The sequence below is a fragment of the Aulostomus chinensis genome, chromosome 14 (assembly GCF_037954235.1).
Source record: "Aulostomus chinensis isolate RoL2024-O1b breed Wild chromosome 14, RoL_Achi_v1.0, whole genome shotgun sequence".
Classification (NCBI taxonomy): Eukaryota; Metazoa; Chordata; class Actinopteri; order Syngnathiformes; family Aulostomidae; genus Aulostomus; species Aulostomus chinensis.
Genome location: NC_141333.1, coordinates 2383760 through 2408914, shown reverse-complemented (window position 1 = coordinate 2408914; position 25155 = coordinate 2383760). Strand labels below are relative to the sequence as shown.

Below are 25155 nucleotides of genomic sequence, written 5' to 3'. Positions count from 1 at the left end.
TAGGCTCCAGCTGCAGTAGAGAATGGATGGATGGATTTTGAATAACTTTGTCTTTATTTGCCTTATTGTCACTTTCCAAACAGTATTAATATTTGTTGATGTAGAGTTTGAGGCAATTTTAGCGTATATATATATATATATATATATATATATATATATATATATATATATATATATAAAACCAATTACATTTCAAATAAGACTGGATAGTTGCCTCAAACTCAAATGATTTTGTTTAGATTTTTCATGGTCGAAGAATTTGAATACAGTTGTTTTGTACCATCACTGGTCATCGGCACAATTCCGTATAGATGCAAAGCAGAAATGTTTTAATTTTTTTTTTTACATGGGTCACTTAACCGACGCTACAAATTGTTTTATTTTGAAGGTTTCACCCGGAAGTACTTTGATTACAGCAACAACAACCTGTGCAACGCGAACTGGCGTCAGCTATGGCACTCATCCTTTCATCACCGGCTTGTCTGGTAGACTTTTAAGACCATTCTTGCAATTTAGGAGCTAGTTTGGAGGGCAGTACAGGAAGTGACGCATCAGAAACGACGCTGAGCGCCTCAAGGTAACGCTATCGTGTAACGCGGAGCTAAGGGTGATGCTAGCGCTAGCCTGATTGGGAGACTTCGTGTTTACATCGTCGTCGCACGTTAGCAGCGTGTAAAAATACTAAGTTTCGGTGTTGCACAGGTGACGTCATGTCTGACGACCCTCAGAGGAACTTCCGTTCGGCTTATTATGAGAAGGTGGGCTTCAGAGGAGTAGAGGAGAAGAAGTCCCTGGAGATCCTGCTGAAGGATAACCCTCTGGGTAGGTGACGCCTGGACCCCCGCCCCTTAGAGGTGGCGACTTATTTGGTTGGAAAAAAAGAGAGACATTATCCCGAGGCCACGAGATAGAAGTCGTTCCCTCTGTCCGGGTGAGGAGAGGACGTGTTCCCTCAGCTGATTTGATTTCACTTCCCGGGCCAGGAAGTGTTTTTGGGAATCAAATTTAGCCATAAGAAAAGTTTTAAAAGTCTCGTAATCTTGCATCAGAAAGCCTTTACTGTCAGCGTATTTTTGATTTAGTGAAGAATGAACTGACAAGTGCGTGTTTGTTACCGTTGATGTATTTTAATACATGGTTGTGTTTTGTCAAAGCATGGAGTTCATCGTTAACGTGGATAAAACGTGTTATATAATCCTGATGTAATTTATTTATCTGTTTAGTTAAAGAGCACAGTTGACTAAGACAGTAAAGTCACACCCACCTCACCCAGGAGGAGTGGGAGACTTGTGAGAAGGTGAGGCCGAGAGCGGGTGAACGACCCAGCAGCCCTGAGGAGGCCATGAACGCGTCGGACTGTTTCTCTCCTGTTGTGTCGTCGTTCCCATCAACGAAACTCAGCCTGGTTTGTTTGTAATCTGACAGATTTGGAGAAGCTGAGCACCTTCAGCCAGAGGTTCCCCCTCCCGTCCATGTATAGGATCCACGTGTGGAAGGTGTTACTGGGTAGGACACACACACACACACACACACACACACACACACACAGGTGAGTTAAATGTGTCAGATTTTCTTCAGTCTGGATTCGGGTCACGTGAACTAGACGATCGTAACCAGTGAAATGTCACTTATCCTCAGTAACAAAAATGCTGACCCTCCTCGCCCTCGTGACCCCTGACCTTTGATGACCCTCCCTGACCCCCCCCCCCCCCCTCCTCCAGGCATCCTGCCCCCCCACAGCGACTCTCAGGCTTTGGTGGGAGGCTACAGGAAGGAGCAGTACCAGGACATCCTGGAGGCTCTGGAGGTGATGAGGTACATCAACTCGTCCACGCCGTCCACTCATGTCTACCTGCGCATGTTCCAGCTGGAGAACCAGGTGCTGCCGCGCTGCTCGGAAACCTCCCCCCCGGTAAGAGCCAGCTGCGCCTACGCTCCGTAGCAGGAGAAACACCTGAACACCTGAGCTAAGTCTGACTGTCACGTTCAACATGCAGTGACCGTCTGTGGCCACTTGGAGGCAGCAGAAACACATGACTACAATACTGACCTATTACCGCCTCTAACTTCATATTCAACCAAAGGTTGAACAATCAAACTTTAAAAACTACAGTATTTTGGGATACTTTCTCTCATGAGACAATGGCATCAGATATCCATATTTCTACTGGGAGTGCTGGTGTTACAGGTTTCTTTTTGACTTAAAATTTGGGTTTGAGAGGCTTCTCGCTGAGATGATGCACTTTGTTGTCCTACACGGCGAATAAATACACACTTCCTGTTGTTGAAGTGATTGTCAGGGACAGTTACGCGACTGTGACAGATTCACAGGATCGTAACACAAGTGGGAGCCAAATGTTGTGATGATAAAGTGTCGTTTTTTTTTATCAGCGCTGATTCTGAAGTCCTCTTCAGTTTTTTCGCTACGCTCCTCTGTCTCTCTCGCGAGTCGCTAGCTGCTGCTGCTGCTGAGTGCTAGTGACGTGCGTGGTGCGGCACATCTGCAGTTCTCCTGCGTCTCACTTACTTGAGTTGCCACTGATTTCAGGACGAAGACAACGAAGACTTCCTGTCCATCAGCCGAGCGATGGAGGAGATAGCGGACGACCCAGTCGACTGTTACTGGCTGATCAAGTGCTTCGTCAATCAGTTCCACAGCAAGTTTGGAGACTCGATACCTCATCTTGTAAGTACTCTGGGGGGGGGGGGGTGTGGAAGTGAAGCCACACATGTACAAACCTGAGGCAGCGTCGCATCATCAGATGTTGTTGTTGCGCTGCAGCCGAAGAGCCTGGAGCACTACCTGAGTCAGGAGGAGCCGCGGCTGCTCAACCACCTGAAGAGCACCGGCGCGCTGGCCCGGCTGCCCTACAACCTCTGGTTCCGCCGCTGCTTTGCTGGCTGCCTGCCGGAATCCAGCCTGCAGAGGTGAGTCGCCGTGTCCCGCACACACAGGAGGAATGCCTCCATCGTGTGTGTGTGGCTCCTGTACTCTGACTTTGTTAAACCCCCTGAGAGACACATGAGTGTTGTCCGTCAAATCAGTCAGACATGTTGCCTTGACTTGACGAGGTCATTAGCAGCAGGATGTTGGTGGTGAACAGCTGCAGAGGTTGGCACTGGTGCTCGGAGGTCAACTGAACTGACCCCGGCCCGCTTCCTGTCATCCACCATCGGGGAGGAGCTGCTTTCCGCTCACTGAGCTCCTCGCTGCTCCTCTGAGGTCTTTGTCTTCCTGTGGATTTCTATTTCAGGGTGTGGGACAAAGTGATCAGCGGCTCCTGTAAGATCCTGGTGTTTATTGCTTTGGAGATTCTGCTCAGCTACAAGATCGTGTTGATGGGCGTCAACCGTCCGGAGGGCGTGGTCAAGTTTCTATGCAACGTGAGTAAAGATGCGATCGCGTGGAGTCAGGCAGATTCACCGGATCTCGTTTAGGTGGACAAGACTAGACGAGGCCCCTGCTGCTGTTCCACCGATGCCTGACAGGAGGAAACGTGGCTGATCAGCATGAGAAGCTAATCATTTTGTTGCAACAGCAGCCAGAAAAATACGGGCAGAGGTTGATAGAGCGGTTGCGTGGGGGGGGGGGGGGGGGTATGCTAACATTTTGGTAGGCTAATACGTCATCCTGTGTGACTGGCTGTTCTTCCCTTCCGTCCGTCTGCCTGATTCAACATAGCAAACATGGCGGCGCCGTTCAGCTTCACTCTCCTGATACGACCTCGCAATGTTTCCTCCTCCAGATCCCGCAGGAGAACACAGACGCCATCGTGACTAAAGCCATCGACTTGTGGCACAAATATTGCGGCACACCGATTCATGCCGTATAGCTGCTGGGAGCGGAGGAGTTCCCAGGATGCACCAGGACTCTTCTACCTTGCTTCTGAGAGACTCGCGTCCATGGGGCTAAGTTTCTGTACGATGGAACGGAAAACTCATCGGTCACGGCGTTCGCCACGGTTCCACTGTGGAGGGAAGGAGACTGAGTGCAATTTTGAAGAAGACAAGCAGGCGTGAACGCGTCGTTTCTTTCTTTAAGAAACTGCATACATCATCATAGAAGACTCACAATAAATTAATACCCACATGCAGTTGTTCTGCTTTACAAAAACATTTAAAAAGTCATTTACTTTCTTTACTATGTACAATAATTCTGAGAATATTTTCCTCTCAAAACCGTTTTATCACACAAGCAGTGATGCTTGTACTCTCTCACACACACTCTAGCGCTCTCTCTCTCTCTCTCACACACACACACACACATCACAACAGAGCAACCAGACCAACCTAAAATGGACCGTTAATAAAACAAAACAAACCAAGATGGCGGGGATGAATCTGAGGTTAGCACGTTAGCTCAGCCACGGTTCCCTCCACCAAAAACCCCCTCAGGATTGTTCCTTTGGATTATTGTGGAACCTAAACTGAGGTGGACTAAAGTCGAGGAGCCTCACAGGTTTAGTTCAGCAAGATGACAAAAGTCCACTTTGATGTTTGAAGCAGAAATGCAATGGTTAGCAGTACAAGCTAACGTTAGCCAATGGAGGAATGACACCACGGTCACGTGATTGGCGTGATGATGCTGCATGTCTGTGACAACCTCTGTGGTCTCCTCTGAACCTCTTGTTTGAACCCACCGTCTCTACAACACGTAAGACGCTTCGCTTTTTGTCGCGACGACGTGTTCAGGTAACGAACAGCGACGTGAAGCACAGACCTGAATCCAGTGTGAGTTTGTGAACCGCACCTAGAACTGCTGCACGCGTTCTCACCAGTTAGTCTCTCTAAACTTAATATCTCGATATATACCAATATTTACATGTATATTGGCGTGTATACATTCACACATACGGACGTATACATGTATGTCCATCATGCCATAATTCAGCTCAGAACTGGTGTGAACACGTGTGGACAGAATCAAGGTTCTTCAAGAGCACCAGTTCAAGAACCTGCACCGATGAGGTGGGACAAGCTTTTGATCTGAGGGAACCGGATGTTCCGGCTCACTCAGTTCCAGGCGTGAGGTCATTCCTGCGCCGCTCTGGCCATCAGAGTTCAGCAACATTTATCCACGTCGTGTCAAACAAGTTAATTTGGCAACTTTTTCAATCCCTGTCAACAGCAGCAGCATCCTGGGACCCGGTCCAGATCCACCGCCTCGCTGCGGTCCGAGGAGGAGATCTGGAGCGTGTCGAGAGGTCTGGCATTCAGCCGTTACACAGACGGATGAAGAAGAAGAGCTGGAATTATTGCTGAATGTTGGGGAATGAAGTTTGGTTGTGGGCGGAGCCTAATAGAGACCAGAGCTCCGCTGGAAGCAACAAAAATGTTTCCACGCTGCGACGGATGATGCAGCAACAGAACAGGCCGAACTCCTCACGTTCTCTTATTTGGTATCAGAGGCGACGACGGACGAGTGTCAGGAAGGCGTCCGTCGTTCTGGCAGTTCATCGTGGCCTCCAAGCTGACCTCAGAAGACATGGCGACTGATGTTAGTACCCTGTTGGTTCTGCTGGACCTTACTGGCTTTGCGGAGAACATTTTGTGACGTTTCAACATGATTTTGAGGGGGTTTTGGCTTAAACTTCAGCTGCCTACAACAGAATCTGCTGCTGTAAAGGTTTGCACTCTGGTGAAATGATCATGTGATCCGGAATAAAATCTGTGCCTTCCAGGAAGTCCGGTGGAGAGACATGAAGCCTAAAGGCAAGAAAACGTCTCTGTAAAAAAAAGACGAAGTGAAGTCCTGTTCGTTCTCAAATTGGCACAAAATCTGAAGTCCCAAAACAAAGTGCTGCAAAGTAAACGCCGCCACCTCTTCATCATAAAAAAAACACCATTAAAAGCTTTTGGATATCAAGGAGTCCGAAGACGCTCCGATGGCGGAGTGGAGAGTAAAACCAAGTGTTTGTTCCCGTCTCCTGCAGCAGGACGGGTCCCCGGAGGCGCGTTCTCCACGGACCGGCCCGCCATCAGTCTGACGCTGACAGCAGAGCCATTCAGCAGGACGGCGGTGGCGGTCGGAACACTTGAGGGCGGAGGAGACGTGGCGGAGGTCGGAGCACGGGATTCAAGGCCTGTGAAACCTGCAGAGGAAGCGAGACAAGATGTAGGTCATGTGACTGCAGGCTGTTGTGTGGAGCAGCCATGGAGGAACGTGCTCGTACCTGGTCAGGTGTCTGCTCGACTCGTGCACCTCCATCTCTGTGCTTTTAAACTCATTCAACTCCTTCCTTATGGCCGCCTGTTCAACACACACACACACACACACACACACACAGGTTAATACACAACAGTAACGACAGTCAGACTACGTGGGACGACGCTTCTGGGCGGTGACCTTGTCGGCAGCCGTTAGCCGGGTCCAGGGCTTGTCTGCTCGGCGGTCGTAGTCCTGAGCCTCGGCCACCTCCACGTAGTCGCTGAAGCGGATGAGGATCTTTGCTTCCCTCAGCTCCTCCACCGTCGGACGCTGACTCAGCTGCAGGAGAGACGCAAGGAGACAAACATCCGTCACATCAGCGGCGCGTTTCCTCCTGCTAGGGCTCAGATGAGCAGGAACCATGTGACCCATCACTGGAAGAACTCAACACCGCTGGTCTGAGAGCTGACGGCAGTGGCTCAATCAGCACACGCACGTGGTGCGAGGGGTCAGAGGTCGAGGTCACCTCATGAGAACGCGATATTTCATGAGGTAATCAAATGTAGTTCAGGCACCCACTGATAAACAAGGATGAACTCAGCTCATTTTGGTGGGCCAAAGGTCAAAGGTCAGTGTTGCGGGCACACTTGGTGGAGGCATCCACCTGCGATGAGCCACTTCTGGTATTGAGAGATGAGTTGATTGTGCGTTTATCAGTCATGTGACCATACGAGGGAAACGACATCAACAGGGTTTAACCCTTCCAGTTGATGTGTGGCTGTAACGTCGTCGTCGTCGTTTATGAGTCGCTCAGGTGGTAAAACCTGGATGAAGCACCTGCTCTCCACATCACGACAGATGGTGAGTGTGTGTGAGACCTTACAAACACACACGCAGAGGATGATTGAACGCATATCATCTTTTCAAGGGCTGCAATTTGAAGGGTAGCCGAGTGCGTCACCATGGTAACTGCGTTCCTATCTCCAGCGGGGGTCATGATCTCGCCATCTAAACCTGGTTGGTGGGTCCGGCGAGCATCGCTCTCACCTTCCTGGACAAGTGTCTCTTGATCTCCCGCTTCTCCTCCTGCTCCTCCAGGTCGTTTCGAGCTGCAGGGAACCAGAGAAAGACACACATCAGAGGCCATGACCACTTCCTCTCCTGCCCGCACGCCACCGCATGAGAGGCTGCTCACGTTTGAGAATGTTCCGCTGCTCCAGTTCCTCCGCCGTCGGCCGCTGACTCAATCGCCTGAAAAGAGAGAGAAGATGGAGGTGTTGGTCTGAGCTGGCGGGTGCTGACACCAAGGAGCAGCTCAGCGCTCTGTTCCGCTGCGCTGCTCCTGCCAGCAGGGGGCGCTCGAAGCGCTGAGGATGGCAGCTCATGGGAGAATCAGGCACAAAATACTGAGTGACAGCAAAAAGGCCTCGGGGGGGGGGGGGGGGGGAGCTTGAGCAGGTGTGTCAGGTGGGTTTCAACGATGTCACATGTTCGGCTACTTTATCTGAAATGCTGCATGTTTTCTTTAGAAAATATTTGTATTGCGTCTCCACGCCGCTGCTCCTCTGTCCCCTCCGTCCCATTCTCATCAACGCCATCGAAGCAACGCCTTCTTCAGGTTTGGGACAAATGTCCGCAGGAGCTCGAGGAGGAAATGAGAAGATTTTGGTGGTCAAAGGTCACTGGCGTCTCATATGTACATGACATCCGGCCATTTCTCTTTGGCGTAACCTGTTAACACCTCGAGGGGATTTCTTCAAATACAGCACAGAAGTTTACTGGTCAAAGGTCAAAGGTCGGAGGTGTTCAGCCACAACGCAGCATTTCTATTCTTGGTAAATTTTTTAAGATGTAAAACCACATCTGGAACTTTCTACAGGAAATGAAAGCGGCGGCGAGTCCCAAACCTGGTGAGTTTGGTGGCGGTTTGTTGCCGGAATTCGAGTCTCTCCTGGTCGGACTGCAGCGGCAGGATGTTCTTCTCCTCCAGCTCCCTCTTGGATGGACGGTTACTCAGCTTGATGGCGAGCGAATCTTTCCGTAACACCTTCATGGCCAGTGTGCCTGCAGCGACACCACAGTTCACACACGCCGTGCAGGGTTGTGACAGCTGCTAAACGCTGCCCGCGTGTGATCAACGCACCAAGGCGAAGGACAGGCACTTACTTGTAAACAACGTATCATCGTCATCTTCCTCTTCCTCCTCCTCCTCCTCCTCTTCATCATCTTCTTCCTCCTCATCTTCCTCATCTTCCTCTTCCTCATCCTTGTACATCCCGGGCAGCTCCTCGTAGTCCGCCTCGTTGGGGAGGTTCTCTTTGTCGTCGTCGCACTCGATCATCACCGTGGGAACGGCATGCATCATGGAGCTGTGGATGGTGGGAGAGGTCAGAGGTCAGACGTGTGTGATTCCTGCGTGTGAGGAGGGTTTAAGCAGTGAAATAACAGGAGAGCAAATCCACGTCAGAGCGTGACGGAGGGAGAGAGAAGCAGAACGACTGTCCGGGGCAGAAGAACAGATTATTGCCTTTCATTCCTTTTACTCACCAACATCTTTGAGGCTTTTCCAGGTTTTTCAAGACGCACGAAGCCTGAACGCAACGTAAAATGGCGGTTAAAGCTGCCAGAACGCACGGGCCGACGTCAGAGGAACCCATCAGTAACGGCACGAGTCCACCGAGTAAGCAATGGTCTGGACTAAATGAATCCTCAGACAGGCGACCAATCATGGTGATGTGGAGGTGGAGGAGGGGAGTGTGGAGGGGGGGTGTAACCTCTAACCTGTACACGTCCATTAATAAAAGGCCAAGACTGGCAAAAACAACTCTGTCAATGACATCACTACTCTACCGACGTGCAGGTCAGAAGGGACCCAACGCTCCAGCCGGTCACCGACACCTCGCCTCTGTCCGTTCAGGGTGACCGTGGAAACGTGGCGAGCAAGATGGCAACCGACCGACAGCGAAGGGAAACCAAACAATTCTTAGATTGTGAAGGTTTTTTTTTTTCTTCATGGTCATACAACTGCTCTTTGATTCCCGCCTCTCGCAGGTCGCGACCTCTAATCCGACAATAATTTGGCAAAAAAAAACCGCATTATTTTCTTCAAACCCGACTCTCCTCCTCCGTCTCCTCCTCCTCCGTCTCCTCACCTCTCAAACCTCTGCATGGTGAGCGCCAGGGTCTTGTTGAGCTCCTCTATGATTCTGCTGGGCGGGTGAAGTGTAATGGGTAGCGTCCCGTACTGCAGCGAGTGCCCGCCCATCGGGGCGTGGCCGGGGGGTGCAGGGCACTTCTGGAAGGCGAGCGAGGAGGGCTCCATGCTCCCTGCAGGTATGGAGATCAGGAGCTTCTTCGGAGGTAGAGGAGGAGATAACTTCATCGACATGCACGGCAACTTCACCGGGGCGCCATCTGCAAGAAGCAGGGGGGTGTTAACGGCGGAGGCGAAGCGGCTGGAGCTGGAGCGGTGACGGCGGGTGCGGCACGTACCTGCGATGTGATTTGGTAGCCTGCTGAAGGGTTTGGGGGGCAGCGCCGGAGGTTGCTTGTGTAGTATGGGAGGTCTGGAGAGGGTTGATTCAGCACCGTCACCTGGATACACCAAGGGCTTCTTGGTGGGCGGAGCCTGATTGGATTTCTGTCCATGGTCCTGTTGACACGCCCCCTCGCTTGACATCGGAAACTCCAGCGAGCCTGAGGAGGAAGTCAACATGGTTAGAGGCGTTCAGAGGCGAGGCAGCAGCAACGGCGCTGAGGTTCTGCCGCCCACCTCCAGCTGCTGCTGCTCCCTCCATCAGCTCAGCGCCGTCGGACTCGGAGGAGCTGCAGCCGAGCAGCGGGGAGCGCCCGTTCTCCATCTTCACCTCCTCCCTCAGGGACGGGGACGAACCGTCTACACACACACACACACACACACGGGCAAGGAAGAGGGGGTGTTTAGAAACAGATGAATGGAAGACGCTGCAGCGATCACATGACTGCTTTTATTCATGATGGAAACAAATCAAAAGGTTATGAGGTCATCGTCATCAACCACAGCTGATGGCGCTCAACCATCCAGCACTTCCTCCTTCAGGACTTCAGGCTTTAGAAGAAACGAGGAAACGTGGAGGACTTCGATAAAAACGACCATCATTTCATGATTTGATACAAAAATATTTGGGTTTTGGAGTTTTTTTTAAATCCAGGTTCGGATTTTTAATTTTATAATCTTGTTTTTTTAACTGATCGCGGTGTGATGAGCAGGAATGACACCTCGAACCCTGAACAAGGCTGGCATCGCCCCCCCCCCCCCCACATGGTTACTCATCTCCTCTCCAGACCTTCACCTTTCTCGTAAACCTCCTTCAGCACTCCTTTCTTGATCAGCTCTTCTCTGCTCTGCCGCATCGACATTTTCCTCTCCAGGACTGAAAGAGCAGACGGACACCGGGTCAACATCAACAACAACAACAACAACAACAACAACAACGGGGGGAGGACAGCACTCGTCAGAGTGGAGGAATGTGGCATCAGCTGAGGTTTGTCTGTTGCTTGGCCGTAACGATCATGTGACTGACCTGATCTCAGGCCAGCCAGCAGCTCCTGCTGCAACAAACAACCCCTGTAGTGAAGCTGATCCACCAGGACGACTGGCAGCCTCGTCACGGAAACCTCTTCCTCGTGTGTGTGTGTGTGTGGGGGGGGGGGGGGGGGCATCCTGCATCTCTCCTCTGGGAGAACGCTCTCTGAGCTCCTGTCAAGAGTAACCAGCTCTCCTCCTGCAGCATCACCTCCCCCTCTCCCTCCCCCTCTCCCTCCCCCCTCCCTAAAACATAATCATTTACAGCCGCTCTTCGCTCCAGATACTATATCACCTCCTGATCAGCAGCTCAGAACCGCGGCGCCATTCATCAACGCCGCTGTCGCCCGGTGCAGCGGGGTGTCGTTCATCTACTGGTGGAGATGAGCGAGGCAGATTACTACGGGGGGGGGGGGGGGGGGCTGCTGGTGTTGACAGCGCTCCGGTTCTCACCTGCTGAGGTCTGCTTGAACTTTTCGCTCTTCTTCTTCCTCCATTTCCAGGGTTTAAACAGACGTCCCAGCGTGGCGAATTTGCTGCGCCGGCGGATGGGTGGCGTGTGTGTCCCCGGCACCAGAGAATCAGAGCGCATGGCCGCCAGCCGCTCCACCTCCTCGGCTGCAAGACACAACGGAACCAACAGGACGTCAACCTCGACGAAACACATCCACCTTTACATTTACTGGGTTTCATCGCCACGGCGAGTAAATCTGATCCGGATGGTCGTCAGAGCGGCGAAGGCAACAGTCTGAACCCGCAACAAGAGGAGGAGTGATGGAGGTGGGTCACCGTAGTAGCACAAGAAGCACTGTTACCAAGCAACCGCATCACCTGTGGTGAGCTTGGAGCTGTTGGACGTAGTCACGCCAGGGGGAAGGGGGCCCAGTCTAGGCCACGCAGGTCTGCACGCTGAGGGCAGAAAACGCCGTAACCTTGAGTTTTCAAACACACACGCCTGCTAGCATCAACAGTTGGTGACACCTGTGATGTCACAGGCCAGCAGCGTGACCTGTGATGTCACAGGCCACGCCGTGTGGCAAACGTCTCCCCCCTTCAGAGACTGAGTCACATCGACGTCTCAGCCTGGTGATGAGGGCACCTGAAGGTCTGGAGACGTGAACACGGGACCCACGTCAGCCTCCAGGGCGCCGTCCTGGTGACCAGAGGGACAGCAGCTCTGGAGCAGCTACCCCTGACGACACCACCCATCCCCCACCGCCGGCCCTCCCCCCTCTGCCCTCCCCACTCACAGCCTGGTGTGAACGCCTCAATCTTCCCTGGAAAAACACAGCAGTGGATTTTCCTCCATCTCTAAGAACAGAAGGAGCCTTTTTCTCTTCCCAGCTCGGAAGACTCATCTGGTCTTGGTCTGACCCCCCTCAGTCTTACATTGCAGTGCTGCCCCTGCTGCTGGTCTTGGTCTGACCCCCTCAGTCTTACATTTCAGTGCTGCCCCTGCGGCTGGTCTTGGTCTGACCCCCCCAGCGGCGGTTTGAGAGCTGTGCTGAGTCAGAGGGCTCAGACTCGCACCGCAGGGCGACATTCTTCCACCTCGACCGCAAACAGTGACTCACAACACAAACGAGTCCTAACAGCCGACGAGACCTGATCCAGATGTGAGACGAGACCTGATCCAGATAGGATTAATCAATACTGTTATTGATCCGATCCCAGACTTTGATCTCACGCATCAGAGCCCAAATCTGTCATCTTTGATCTCAGACTGCTTTGATAATTCAGCACCAGAACGATCCGGAATCCTGTCCATCATCTCGGACCCTCAGACGCAGCACGGAGCCTCCAGTCACCAGAGGATGAGCACCCTAGAGGAGCCATACCGGACCGGACCGAACCATTTAAGACTTAACAAGGTGGACACACACACACACACACACACACACACACACTCTGACACTTCCAGTCCCACTCGGATCTCTAACATGATCTGGTGATCAGTCTGAGCCTCGAACTGATCGCTTCTTCCAGTACAACTCCCAGCCCGCAGCTGCGAGGACCTCCGCACTTCCGCTCCTTCATGTTTTTGAAGGAGTTCTGAATGAAACCAGAACGGAACCAGGCGAGTTCTGGTTCAGCAGCCGAGGCTCGTAGCCCCTCCGAGGGTTTAAATCGACCGTCAACTTCTCAAACAGTCACTGAAGTAGCCAAAGCGGCCCTGGAGGGGGGAAGGGGCCCCTCCTCTGCTGGTAGACAGTAAACAGAACCCGGGTCCTCTCACCGTCCAGCGGCTCGGCTCCTCGGCACTTCCCGCAGATGTGCTTGATCTCCTTCCCGATGTGACAGTGGAGCACAAACGGCGTGTTGTTTTTGCTGCTGGCGGCGGGTTGACGCGGCTGCTGCCGGCCGGAGCTCCCGCGGGGCTTCCGACCGGTCAGGCGGAACGCTCTCCTCTTCCTCCGCGGCTCCCGCTCATCGGACGCGGCCGCTGCTGAGGACAGAGTCTCGGCGGCGGCGGCAGCAGCAGCAGCAGTGGGTCGGGATCCGGACAGTGAACGCATCACGCTGCCTCCGCGACCCGCCATGTTCAGGCTGGACTGCAGGGCCGGAGCCTCGCTGCCCTGTGCTCCGTGCTGGACGATTTCAAATGATTTGCCGTTCCGACCACCACCAAAATATCAAGCATAGTTACAACTACCATTTCCGGTATGGGCTTTCAAAAATAAAAGCATTCCACCCGCACAACGACCTCTTCACAAAAATGTTTACATTTTTTTGAGTTTACACATGTGATCAAGGCTCTATTTTACTTTAGCATTCTTTAGTGATCCACTAATTTGAAACCATTAATCGCTGCCACTCAGTTCTTTGCTCCAGTTCTTTTTATAAATACATTTGAAAACTTTATCCCAAATCCCTTCAAACATCTCATGTGTTTTGTTTGCAAAGTTCTTTCAGTTGTAAATTAAATGAGTAAATCCGATGGATTGAAGGGCAAAAATGAAGCCCCTAATTTTAGACAAGGTTAGTGACGAATTAGATTTCTAGAGGAGGATTTCGTGGTTTTCCTTCTGCGTCATGAAGGGCGATCATTGGTTTCCTTCTGTTTGGAGGCCCGACAGTCACAGCCGTCCGGGTGCAGGATGTTGTGATGGTCTTATTTCGTCCTTCGGGAGGTTGAGATGAAAACAAAACTACAACGCGGATGATATCCAGTTGTTCCAGATGTGACCCAACGTTTCTTCCGTCTTTTATTTTGAAGGAATCTGGACTTTCCCCGGTACGGGTCTGCCTCCCTGGCAGGACCTGGACGAACCCCCCCCCCCCCCCCCGGCCAGTCACAGCTCGCTATTACGTGACAGAGACGTGACGGGAACCAATGAGCTTCAAGCGCCGGGAGATTCAGAATCCTAATGAGCGACGGACAGAGGACGAGAATCTGACCCGAGCAGGTGAGAACGCGTCCACCTCCGCAGAGAAAACTAGATCCTCGCTCCGCCTTTGACCCCGAGGAGGAGGCGACTGATTAAAGTAGAGGGGAGGTTCGTTGTGGAGTTTGGAGCGTAAACTGCTCCCCTCAAACGATTGTTGAGTTCATACTTGATGATTAATTCTGACGGAAACGTAAACACACTTCTCTCCGGTTCGTGAAAGAATTGCCTTTTAGATGAATTAAGATGGAGGAAGGATATTTGACACAAAAAAGAGAACTAATCTGATTTCTACTTTAATTGGACAATATGGATCAAATTGTTTTAGTTTACATTTAAATTAATTTTTTTTCTGTCGTACTTGAACGTTATCATTTGGGTGAATTTGCTCTTTAATGAGCTGTACTCATTTCTTTTTTTTGGGGGGGGGGTCTCATACGCTTGTTAAATTTGTGATGCATTCTTTAATAAATGCTTACAATTTTTATTTATTTTTTTTAAAGCAAACCAACTCACAAATCTGGCCATCTTAAACAGCAAATACACCGAGGGGGAGTGATCAAACACAAGCCAATTATAAAGTCATGCGTGGTGCAGCTGCAGCGTAAACACCATGAATAAATGAGAGATCAGCGTCATGAAAGTGTCGCTGCACCCCGGCCACCATATTTATTATTCATCCTCCTGTCCGACAGTTCTCCTCATCGTGAGCTGCTTTAATGGTCAATGTTTTCTAAGTTGCAACATCGGCGCCTTGAGTTAAGTCAGGGTTGCACCTGAGAACCGCCGTCCTGTCTGAGTCCTCACCCTCCTGAAGGCGAGCAGAGACGATGAGCGTTTATTCATGTAGCAGATATCAATACGTGCATCGACTCAAAGTGCTGGACAGACCAAGAAAAACATTTAAAAAAAAAAAACGATGATTGGAGAGCAGGAAAAGTGTAACAAAACAACAAAAACCATCAAACAATCATCAGAGAGTTCAAACGTCCACCTCTGCAAGTGCACGATTCTGTGGAGCAACAAAAGTCAAAACATTTGTGAGTGTGGGGGGGGGGATTTTAGAGCATAAAAGCAAAAATATTTTAATTTTCTTTTTTTTCCCCAAAGGTTGGGAAATTAAACGCCAGTTCTGGGTCACAGCCTGTAGTTACAGGCTTGTGCCAGCAGAGGGAGGAAATGTGTGTAAAATGAAAGAAGGCCTCCTCCGAGGGCGCCAGACTGCGAGCTGCAGGGTGCAGACTGGCGAGGAGGAGTCTCCGCCTCCTTCATGTGACAGCACTGAGCTGAGGAACATTTGTCATGCCAGCCATGCACAGAGCGTGTTGAAGTTCACGTGTTTTATATCACACTCAGATTAAAGCGACCGGCTGCTCTGGTGGTAGCAGAGGCGTTCAAGTTCAAGGCTGCGTATCACAACACAAAAGGAGGAGAGTTTAGAGAACAGGGCCGGATCCGCCCCCCCTTGTCAGGTGCCAGGCCTCCAGTTTCCCCTCAGCACACACGTCTACGTCTCTGTGAGCACAGATTAGCTCACAAGGCTCTAAGCTACCTAAAGTATCACATTCTGTGCAGTTTATCCGTCTTTTTGTGATGTCAAGCAGGAACGAACAACACCGCTGTTGTTGTAATGGGAAGGAGATGTGAGTTAAGAGCGGTGGCGGCGGGAGGCTAATCGCTAAATCCGGCGGATTATTATCATTCCGGATGGAGTGACGCGTGAGAACATTGTTTAATGTTGTAGCTTAATTGTGTCGAATCACCTAAAATGGAACGTTTGCTTTGCGACAGCGACCTCTGCTGTGATCAGTGGGAATGACAGGATGCCGGAGTGTTGATAGCATGGACTGTATAAAACAATGGGACGGACTGAAGCGTGAAGCTAAGTGTTAGCCCTTAGTCAGCAGCCGTTGGGCGCGTGCACCGACGGGATCAGCTGATTTCGATGGATGAAACCAGCTTCTGTAGGAGCATCGATCACGCGTCTGTGGCTGATGACAGCAGCAGGAATCAGGTGACGCAGCAGCGAGGAGCGCCAGGGGAGCTCCGGTCTGAATCCTGCCTGACCAGAGACTCAGTGGGTTACAGAGGTTTCAAAGGTTACAACTCAGTGCCTCAGTGACAAGTCTGATAAGCTGTGAAACAAACACACACACACACACACACACACACACACACACACACACACACGAGCAGCACCTGATCCGACCACGTGTCCTCGTCACATCAGAGATGGCGGCTCTACTCCGTTCGACTGCCTGCGGTCTGAACAGCTGTCAGATTTTTTTTCCCCGCCAGTGACACATTGAGCTCTTCGCCTCCGTCTACCATACATGTCAAGAAGGGCCCAGACGAGGCTCCGCCCCCTCAGCTGATACGGCCATCAGCCAATGGAGCTTCTTATCCGTGGGCTGGGATGGAGATCCACATCTGCCACCAGGGAGTCAGTCTCACCTTCACCTGCCTGAGCAGTGGCTCACATCTCCAGGCTGACTTTTTTCCTCTCCTCTCAGGTTTGATCCTGGATCAGTTACCTCCGCGCGCCGATCGCCTCCCAGCTCCTGAAGCTGTTTTTGATGGTTGAAGCTTCATCGGTGTTTGTCAGGTGTGGATTAGCGATCTATCAGAAGGTAACGGTGACTGTTTTGATTGACAGCATCTGATACTGCTGCTCCCTGCATGCTAAGAACAGATATCAGAGGAGTCAGTCCTCCCTTGAGGTGACTCATGTGATCACGGCGGCGGCGGCGGTGGCTAACACATTACCGCGCTCCTCTCTACATCCACATACTGAGTCAGAACGACGTGACTTTGAAAAGTGCGATTGTAAATAAATAAAGCTTCCACTGAGCAAGTAAGGAAGGGAAGGACTGCAGGTGAAATGGTTACTGATTGGGGTCCAGATGTCATGTGTCTGGGTCTCCACCAACCGCTAAAGGAAAATGCCATAATCGATGGCAGCGCTGATGCTGCCGGCCTGGCTGCTGCCAGTTCGCCGTCCACAGGTCAGGCTGTGCTTTTAAATCCTGCCTCTAAGCTAAATTCTGCTGGCTTTACCGGTCAGATGCAACTATTGACGTCCTGCTGCTCCACTGCAGGACGGCGTGTTCAGAGAGGTGCACTCGTCTGTTCACGGGTCAACACGCCGGCACATCTCGCCACTCAGGGTTTGGAGATCTTTGCTGTGAACACAACGGCGTGACAAGCTGCAGCTTCTCCAACAGCCGCTTTCATTGGCTGCACAAAGAGGCGGTAGAAAGGTGCGCCAAAACGTCGCTGTGGCGTCCACCTAACCGCCAGTCCAGCTCCTCCTAGGAGCGGCCGCATGGAAACTGACAGAACCGTTTAACACGGCAGGAGCCTGCGTGGGAACTCTAGCTTCCTAGAACATCGTCTCAAAAATATCCTTCTAAAACTAGAAGTTTGTATCAGGATCCCTCCACCGTGATACTGACGCGTTTTGTCGACGGTACAAAGTGATTGTGGTCACTTCATGTCCTTCTGTGTGTGATTTATAAGTTTCTGGAAAACCAAATACGCTGCCGTCCTCTCCACTGACCCGCTCGTCTATTTCTGATCGGCCTCCATTACTCCAGACGTGTCACATGAAGTCATCCGATCCCAGCCTCTCTCACTGGGTTAGATATTAATCACCCTCTTGTCTTTGATAGCGCTGCTGCTAATTTAGGGCCGAACAGACACTTCAAACCTGACAGAGGTTCAGCATACAAAATTAATGTGCTGCCCTGCTGCTGAGGTGGAGACCTGCTGTCTGTAGTTGGCATCAGACTCCTTCAGCTCCTTCAGCTCCTTCACCTCCTTCAGCTCCTTCACCTTCAGCTCCTTCACCTTCAGCTCCTTCAGCTCCTTCACCTTCAGCTCCTTCACCTCCTTCACCTTCAGCTCCTTCACCTTCAGCTCCTTCAGCTCCTTCACCTCCTTCACCTTCAGCTCCTTCACCTTCAGCTCCTTCACCTCCTTCACCTTCAGCTCCTTCACCTTCAGCTCCTTCACCTCCTTCAGCTCCTTCACCTTCAGCTCCTTCACCTCCTTCACCTTCAGCTCCTTCACCTTCAGCTCCTTCACCTCCTTCACCTTCAGCTCCTTCAGCTCCTTCACCTCCTTCAGCTCCTTCTCCTTCAGCTCCTTCTCCTTCAGCTCCTTCACCTTCAGCTCCTTCACCTCCTTCAGTTCCTTCACCTTCAGCTCCTTCACCTTCAGCTCCTTCACCTTCAGCTCCTTCAGCTCCTTCACCTTCAGCTCCTTCAGCTCCTTCAGCTCCGTTATAGTCCATCTGTTCTCTGGTTCGGATGCAGAGTCTTGGAGGAATCCCCTCATCACACCACAGGAGCGACGCACCTACAAAGTCCTAGTTCCCTCCCCCGGGGAGGTCAGGTTCTTCCCCCCATCCAGATGTTACACCTCAACCAGAGAGCGTCCACCTCTGCCAACGTGAACCAAACTCAATATGGAACAAGCAGAAGCAGACTCTGAAGAGTGAGCGGGAGATTCCGCACAAAGGAGCAAACTTCCTGTGTCCACTAGGTGGCGCAAGAGAGCACACACTTGTGTTTCTGTGCGTCATGTGAAGAGAACGGCGGCATGTGGACGTGAATCAAATTATAGCTGAGGCTTAATCCCAAGGACCACTAGGTGGCGCCATGGCTTCAGTTCAGCTAGGCGATGTCGTAAGTCTTGGACTCAAATGACAAGTTTGGGAAAGATCTGACAACGTGGCGTCCAGAGAGATAAAAACTAGCCCAGTTACCATGGTAACGCCATTTCAAGAAAACTCACAGTCCTGATAGTAAAGCGTCACCAAGTCCTTAAAGTGTTTCTGCCCGAACGTGAGATGGATCTGGTTGACTCACTCGGAGGAGGAAATCAAAGCGTGACAAAGATGTGTAATTTCCTGTCGCCACCAGATGGCACTATGACTCAGCTGCCCTAAAATGTATCGGGTTCTTCCTCAGCCAGAACTGCACCTCTCCTCCAAGTTTGGTGAAAATCGGCCGTGCAGTTTTGTTAGTTTTTTCTGAAATCCTGTTGACAGACAAACACCAGCTGAAACCTTGAAAACATCACCACGAGAATCTTTGCTCACTGATGGCTGCACTCAGCCGTACGGCTCCACCGTGTCACCCGGTCGGTGTGTGTTGGTGTGTTTTCCTTCTCAGGTCCATCCAGGAATTTGTTGGCACCAGACACAGAAGAACGGTGACTAAATAATGGCTGACTTAACAAGGAAGAAGAAGAGGAAGAAGAAGAAAAGAAGCGTCGGTGAATTTCAAAGGTAACAAAAAGTTCAGCGTTTTTCCTCTTCTAACAGTTTATTTCTGTCCGTTTCTCTCTCTCTCTCTCTCTCTCGCTCCGTCTCGCTCTCTCTTTCTGTGCCATTCAGTGTTCAAAGCGCCCCCCCCCCCCCACCAGCCCCACTGTGTGCAGAATTAATACAAAGTGACAGAACCGCAGAGCCCGTAGGAGCTCGTGTGTGCTTGTTTGTGTGTGTACATCCCGGTAAAAGTGTGAATGTGAGAGCTGGCATATCACAGGGAGATGAGTCACCCCTCTGTCTCCCGTACGCCGCTCGTCTGTTTTGATAGGTGGGCTTCATCCGTACAGACACCAGACGGGGGGGGGGGACGACACTAGAATACTGTTAAACGACAGAGGAGGTTTGCATCTCTGCCTGGAGTTTGTGGTTTGGCCTGTGTTTCTTTTAAGCCTCCCTCTTGGCTGAAGAGCCCAGGAGTGAACCACGCGAGGGGGACGGATGTCCTCGTCCCGCAGGAAGGCTGCAGGTCGCAACCGGCGACCAATAAGTGGGTGAATGCGCCTCATGCACCCACCCACACCAGAAATGGAGCCCAACCAGGTCTGACGTGAGTTTGGGATAAAAAATATGTTTCACCCACATGCCCAAAATTTGGAAGGCACACGCCACATCCCACGACCTACAGGAAGGTCAGGTGACCTAAACCCAACAGGAAGTCCACAAATTTGATTTTGCTCTGACTGGTTTTTTTTTTGGGTGCCATTTCCACAGGTTACAGCGCAGGAGTCCCAAAGGAATTGAACACAATTTTTTTCTAAAAATGACCAAAATACGCTGTAAGAGGGGGCATCGTGAGCGGTGCGGTCGAACCACTGGATTCAGCATTCAGGAGGAGAACTGAAGTCTCCTTTGCATCAAAGCAACAGACCGCAGCTGCCACTTCGCCAGGATCCCTGCACGGGTCCAGAGAAACAGCGCTGACAGCGGTCCGCTTCTCGTCAGGGAGGGACTGGGCAGACGCGGTGGGGTTTCGGTGCGAGGGTCGCCGCTATCATGCTGTTATCGTCGGTCTCCTCTAGAAAACGAACTCCTCTGCTCTGCTCCACCACCAATGACTCAGACGAGGTGGCAGCAGCAGAGTCTCTGGGAGAAGATTCTCTGAGCTGGTTCCGGTCCAGAGAGGCCCAGATCAGTTGCTGAGCTGGTCTTCATCCATTCTGGATCCGAACCGGACCTCCAGAACCTTTGGAGCTGAAGAGGTGAAGTGATTAGCATCATTTTTAGGATCAGCTGCTAGAGCCAGCGTGAGGAAGGAACTACGTGCTGCTGTTAAGAAAATAAAAACAGCGTGTCGGCATCGGGAGAATCAGCCGACCTGAGCACCGGCAGGTAAGTAGACCGGTGCACGATGACATCACGGGCCGAGACCTCCTCAGTTCTCCTGCTACAATGAGCAGCTTGTCTGGGCTGAATGGAGGAATCAGCGTGCCAGCGGAGGAAGTGTGAGGGGGCTCAAGTGTTGGCTGGAAGGCTGCAGAGCAGTGGGAGCACAGCATTTGCATGTCTCCCACCTCCCTCTGCCCAGGTAGTCCAGAGCCGGAGCTCAGGGCCTCCTCCTGAATGGAGGCGCATGAGAGCAAGATAAGAGGGTTTGCATGCCTGCCTCCCACCAGCCAGCTCTGCTCTTATTCTCTGTGTGCTGGTCTCTCTGTTTCCACCCTGGCGTTCTCATCCTCCCCCTCCACCCCCGCCCCTCCCGCTCCCCCACCTCCGCTCGTTCAAGCCCTCTCTGTCTCGGCCTCCATTCATGTCCGTGTCAGGGCTCGCTATGCTTGGACGAGAGTGCGCGAATGTCTGTGTCTCGGTCTTGGGTAGACGGGCCAGCGTCCAACTGAGCTGACCTGGATTTATTTTGCTTGAGAAAAAAAATAAAGCGTGTGCTTCCGGGGCTCTGACTCAGGATCACGGAAATGAGCCGCAGCTTAAAAAAGAAGAAAAACAAAGAGGGGGTAAAAATTATAAAAATTCTTGCTGGTGTTTCTTCCTGTTAAGGCTGGACGCACCGGCTCATCGGTTTTATGTCTTCATCTTCTTTTGTTTCTTTTAATCTGTGTGATTTGACAGATGGAGGAGGGGCTTGGCAATCAGAGAGAGCATTTTCATTGGATGCAAAATTCGTACACGCCCCTTAGTGCATGATGAGTCATCAAAGCGTCTGAATTTCTTCACGGGATGAGAAATGACGGGGATTCGGGTGATCTGTTTTTTTCCATCTATCAAGAGACGAGTTAATAATCAATACTTGGGCGCATCGTGAAATGAAACCGACTTCTTTAAGTTCGTGGGACTGTTAAAACTATGATGCGTAACTTTTACCTGTAAACCAACAGCGCAGGTCAGGCTCGCTGCCACCAGGTAAATCTGGCTGCTCTTCATCATGAAAGGCTTAGAGACTGAGTCAGATTTCTGATAAAAGATTTTAACGTCGAGGCTTCGTAAAAACAATCTTTTTTCACAAGTGGGGGGAGGGGGGCACGCGTGCTCCTGGGGGCACAGCAGGGGGCGCACAGGTGAGCTGGAAAACAGCTAAATAAAGTTAATCCAAAATCACAAACCTCCAACATAAAAGAACCCATACAGAAATTATGCTGAATATTGGAAGATGACAAGCATTTTTTTCCCTCCATGAAACAGAAAACCAATAAATCTATCGTGTGTCTTTCCTCACTGAAAGCTCACGCCAGGCACCTGGTCTGCTGATGTGAGTGTTGGCAGGGGAGACAAAGGAACAGCCAGGTGAGTGGAACCAGGTAATGAGAGGGCAGCTGAGGAGGGAAGAGCCCCCTGGAGGGAGCACACGGACGTGGACGTGGTCCAGGCCGCAGCACCCAGGAGCGCATGCACGGTGGCAGAGGAGCAAAGTAGCAGCGGGGAAATCGCCTCAGAGCTGAACGTGGCAGGAGAGGGTCAGAGGAAGCCATCTGGCAAAAGCCACGGTGGTAAACTCTTGTTTACTAAATCTGATACACACACACACACACACACACACACACACACACAACCTCCCACACACACACACACACATACACTGGTGATGGCATGGATACTTGTGACACACATCAAAGCAAAGAGTGGGCTGGATTTATGCAAAACAACAGCAGCTAAACACACAATCGGTGTGAATGGAAGGAGGAGGTGTGCAGATGGCAGCGCCGGTGACAGGAGCGGCGAGGAGACGACCAGATTAGACCCCAGCCATGTTTATGGGAAGGAGCCAGAAGCCCATGAAAGAAATGCTTCATTCCTCTCCTGACGTCGCTGGCGGTGCCCTCTGAATTCTCGGTGATGCCAGCGTCATGCAGCTGCAGCCCGCCTGCTCTGTTTTCAGCTAACAGCTAACCCCCCCCCACCACCACCACCACCCGCCCCCCTCCCTCAGACCGCCTGATGGAAAGCCTGACACAAAGCTTCAAGAAATATCAGAGAGGCTCGGCTCGTCTGAAAGGAGGCGCTGCGTTTAATGGGGGACAAAATGGAGAGGAAGAGAGTTGAGGGCAGCTGAGAGAGCTCACGAGTAGGTGGGCCTGGATACCATGAGTCATAAAGGTCTTGGCAGGCTGGGGGGGCCAAGCATGTGAGTAATTCCTGAGCTCATTCAGATTTATGTAAGGCTGCTCCTCACCTCGACTCCAGGCAGGCAGACAACAACCTGATCTCCTTCTCCTTGCTCCCTCAGCGATTTAACCAATCTGTCAGTGCTTGAGCTGAACTTCAAAGAGCGGCCACCGTTTTGGGCTGCGTGACATCACAAAACCTCGCCGATGAGTCCCTGACTTTGGTCCGAGATGTCCGACTTTGATCTTGGGGCTCTGGCTTCGATTTCGGACTCTGGTCTCTGATTTACTGCTGGCATTGCCCCGCCCCTTTATCCCTCAGAGTGCTAGTTGTTTATCCGGCATGATGGAGTGGCCAAGCTCCGCCTCTTCATCTCTTCCAGGGCTCATTGTTTGGGGGCCATGGGTTTTATGACGGTTACCAACGACTCCTCTGCTAATTCTGACTTTGATCTCTCTCATTTTGTCTCTCATCCTGTCACCTTTGATCTCTGATTCCTCTTGGTCACCACATATGTACCCAGAAGCCAGACCCCTAGACCCTAGACCCTAGACCATCAGACCCCTAGACCCTCAAACCCTCAGATTCCAGACCCACTAGACCCTAGACCATCAGACCACTAGACCCTTAACCCTCAGACTCCCAGACCCCCAAACCACCACATGCCAGACCCCCAAGACCCTAGACCCCTTGACCTTCAGGCCCCTAAGATTCCAGACACCCTAGACCCTGAGATTCCAGATCCCCTAGATCCCCTCAAATCCTCAGTTTCTAGACCCTCAACCCTCAGATTCCAGACCGCCTAGACCCTCAAACCCCTCGACCCTCAACCCTCAGACTCCAAACTCCCCAGACCCTGATCCGTCAGAAGAGTGACTGTTCGACGATGGCGCTCATCCGCTCTGTCCTACATTTCAGACGACGTACTGAGGGGGTAAACAAGCAGAATAAAGAAGCACAGCAGAAAACGAGAGTTCACGTCCATGACAAACATGGCATACCGGCTAGCCTGAATACCAGGATGTACATGTGACCACCACAGTCCGGCTCGTGACGGGTGGCCTGTTTAAAAAAAAAAGAGGGACGTTTTTATGTGTAAGATGTAGATGGTCATTGATGGAGGAATGGAGGGGGGAGCGTCAGGACGGGTTCAGCACCGGGGGCAGTGGACAGCTCCGGGCTGGTGGGGTATGAGAGCAGCCTCCCTGAAGGATGTGGAGGGATTTTCTTGGGAGGAAGGGAGCGCTTTATTTCCCATCCACCAGGCGAAGAAGACGGCGGCTGAAGCCATGCCCAGGATGCTGACAGCGTACCATCGTGACCATGGCAACAAAGGAAACTTACAGGAACTGCAGGTTTGACGTGCAGGAGCATCCCTCCGTCCCTCCATCCATCCCTCGCCCTTCTATAAATGCTATCATAGCAACCGCATCAGCTCGCTGCAGCTGACAGCCGAGGCGGAGTCTGGCTGGAGCGCCAGCCACCATTCCTCCTGCTCTACGGGGCTAATTAGTTCCCCTGCCCGCGTCCCTGCTACCAGAGAACCAAAGCTTCCTCTCGGCTCACCCTGCGTGAGTCACTCCGTCCACCGAGGTGCAGCTGAGCACCGCCAGACCCGCAGAGCGAAATCCCAGAGTCATGCTGATGTGTGGGAACTGTCACCGGGCACTGGAGCGCGTCTCTCTCCCTCTCCCCCCTCCCGGTGGACGCTGCTACACCCAGACTCGAGCTGACGAGCTTCCCCGCTGCCTACCTGTCTCCAGGTGCAAAGAGATCCTCGCCTCGTTGATGTAAGGCGTGTCACTCTTGGACCGGACCCTCCGGATCGGTCTGCGGTCTACCTCCTCCTCCGGGGCCGCCGCCATGTTCGGCCAGCCGGGCAGCGTCCACAGGCGACCGGCGTGACTGCGAGAGAGACTCGGCGCCGCAGCAGCCACTCGTGCACCCGCCCGGGCAGACGGTGTGGGGGGTGGGTGGGGGTGGGGGCTAGTGTAATGGTGATGGAGGGGAGGAGAGAGAAAGGAAGATGGTGAGCCTGATGATCCGCTCCCGCATGCAAGCAGAGCTCCACCTGCCTACGACCACCGTCACCAATAAATACATCAGCAACAATCAGAGGAACCACGGAGAAACATTTTTTTGTCTTTGTCTTTTTTTAATGGCAAAA

At 51.9% G+C, this 25155-nt stretch overlaps 2 protein-coding genes across 6 annotated transcripts; one reads left to right on the top strand and one right to left on the bottom strand.

Annotated features, from left to right (window-relative positions):
* Window positions 1-387: 387 nt before the first annotated feature.
* Window positions 388-4113, top strand: tbc1d7 (TBC1 domain family, member 7). Of its 2 annotated transcripts, none has more exons than XM_086224261.1 (8): window positions 388-577; window positions 703-822; window positions 1426-1506; window positions 1722-1912; window positions 2549-2686; window positions 2783-2928; window positions 3255-3384; window positions 3747-4113. In XM_086224261.1, the coding sequence occupies exons 2-8, from the start codon at window positions 711-713 to the stop codon at window positions 3831-3833; spliced, it is 885 nt and encodes a 294-aa protein (XP_086080387.1). In that variant the 5' UTR covers window positions 388-577; window positions 703-710; the 3' UTR covers window positions 3834-4113. The 2 variants fall into 2 exon arrangements, with proteins under 2 accessions (XP_086080387.1, XP_086080388.1); XM_086224262.1 differs by lacking the exons at window positions 388-577; window positions 703-822 and adding exons at window positions 898-1100; window positions 1224-1297.
* phactr1 (phosphatase and actin regulator 1) lies at window positions 3924-24941 on the bottom strand. 4 transcript variants are annotated; one of them, XM_086224257.1, is made up of 13 exons: window positions 12949-13712; window positions 11166-11330; window positions 10474-10560; window positions 9921-10043; window positions 9641-9844; window positions 9301-9562; window positions 8315-8517; window positions 8056-8212; window positions 7344-7399; window positions 7196-7257; window positions 6347-6487; window positions 6174-6250; window positions 3924-6092 (listed from the first exon to the last, which is right to left on the bottom strand). In XM_086224257.1, the coding sequence occupies exons 1-13, from the start codon at window positions 13250-13252 to the stop codon at window positions 6077-6079; spliced, it is 1857 nt and encodes a 618-aa protein (XP_086080383.1). In that variant the 5' UTR covers window positions 13253-13712; the 3' UTR covers window positions 3924-6076. The 4 variants fall into 4 exon arrangements, with proteins under 4 accessions (XP_086080383.1, XP_086080385.1, XP_086080384.1 ...); XM_086224258.1 differs by having other exon boundaries at window positions 3925-6092; window positions 10480-10560; window positions 12949-13711; XM_086224260.1 differs by lacking the exon at window positions 12949-13712 and adding an exon at window positions 24742-24941 and having other exon boundaries at window positions 3926-6092; window positions 10480-10560.
* Window positions 24942-25155: the final 214 nt, after the last annotated feature.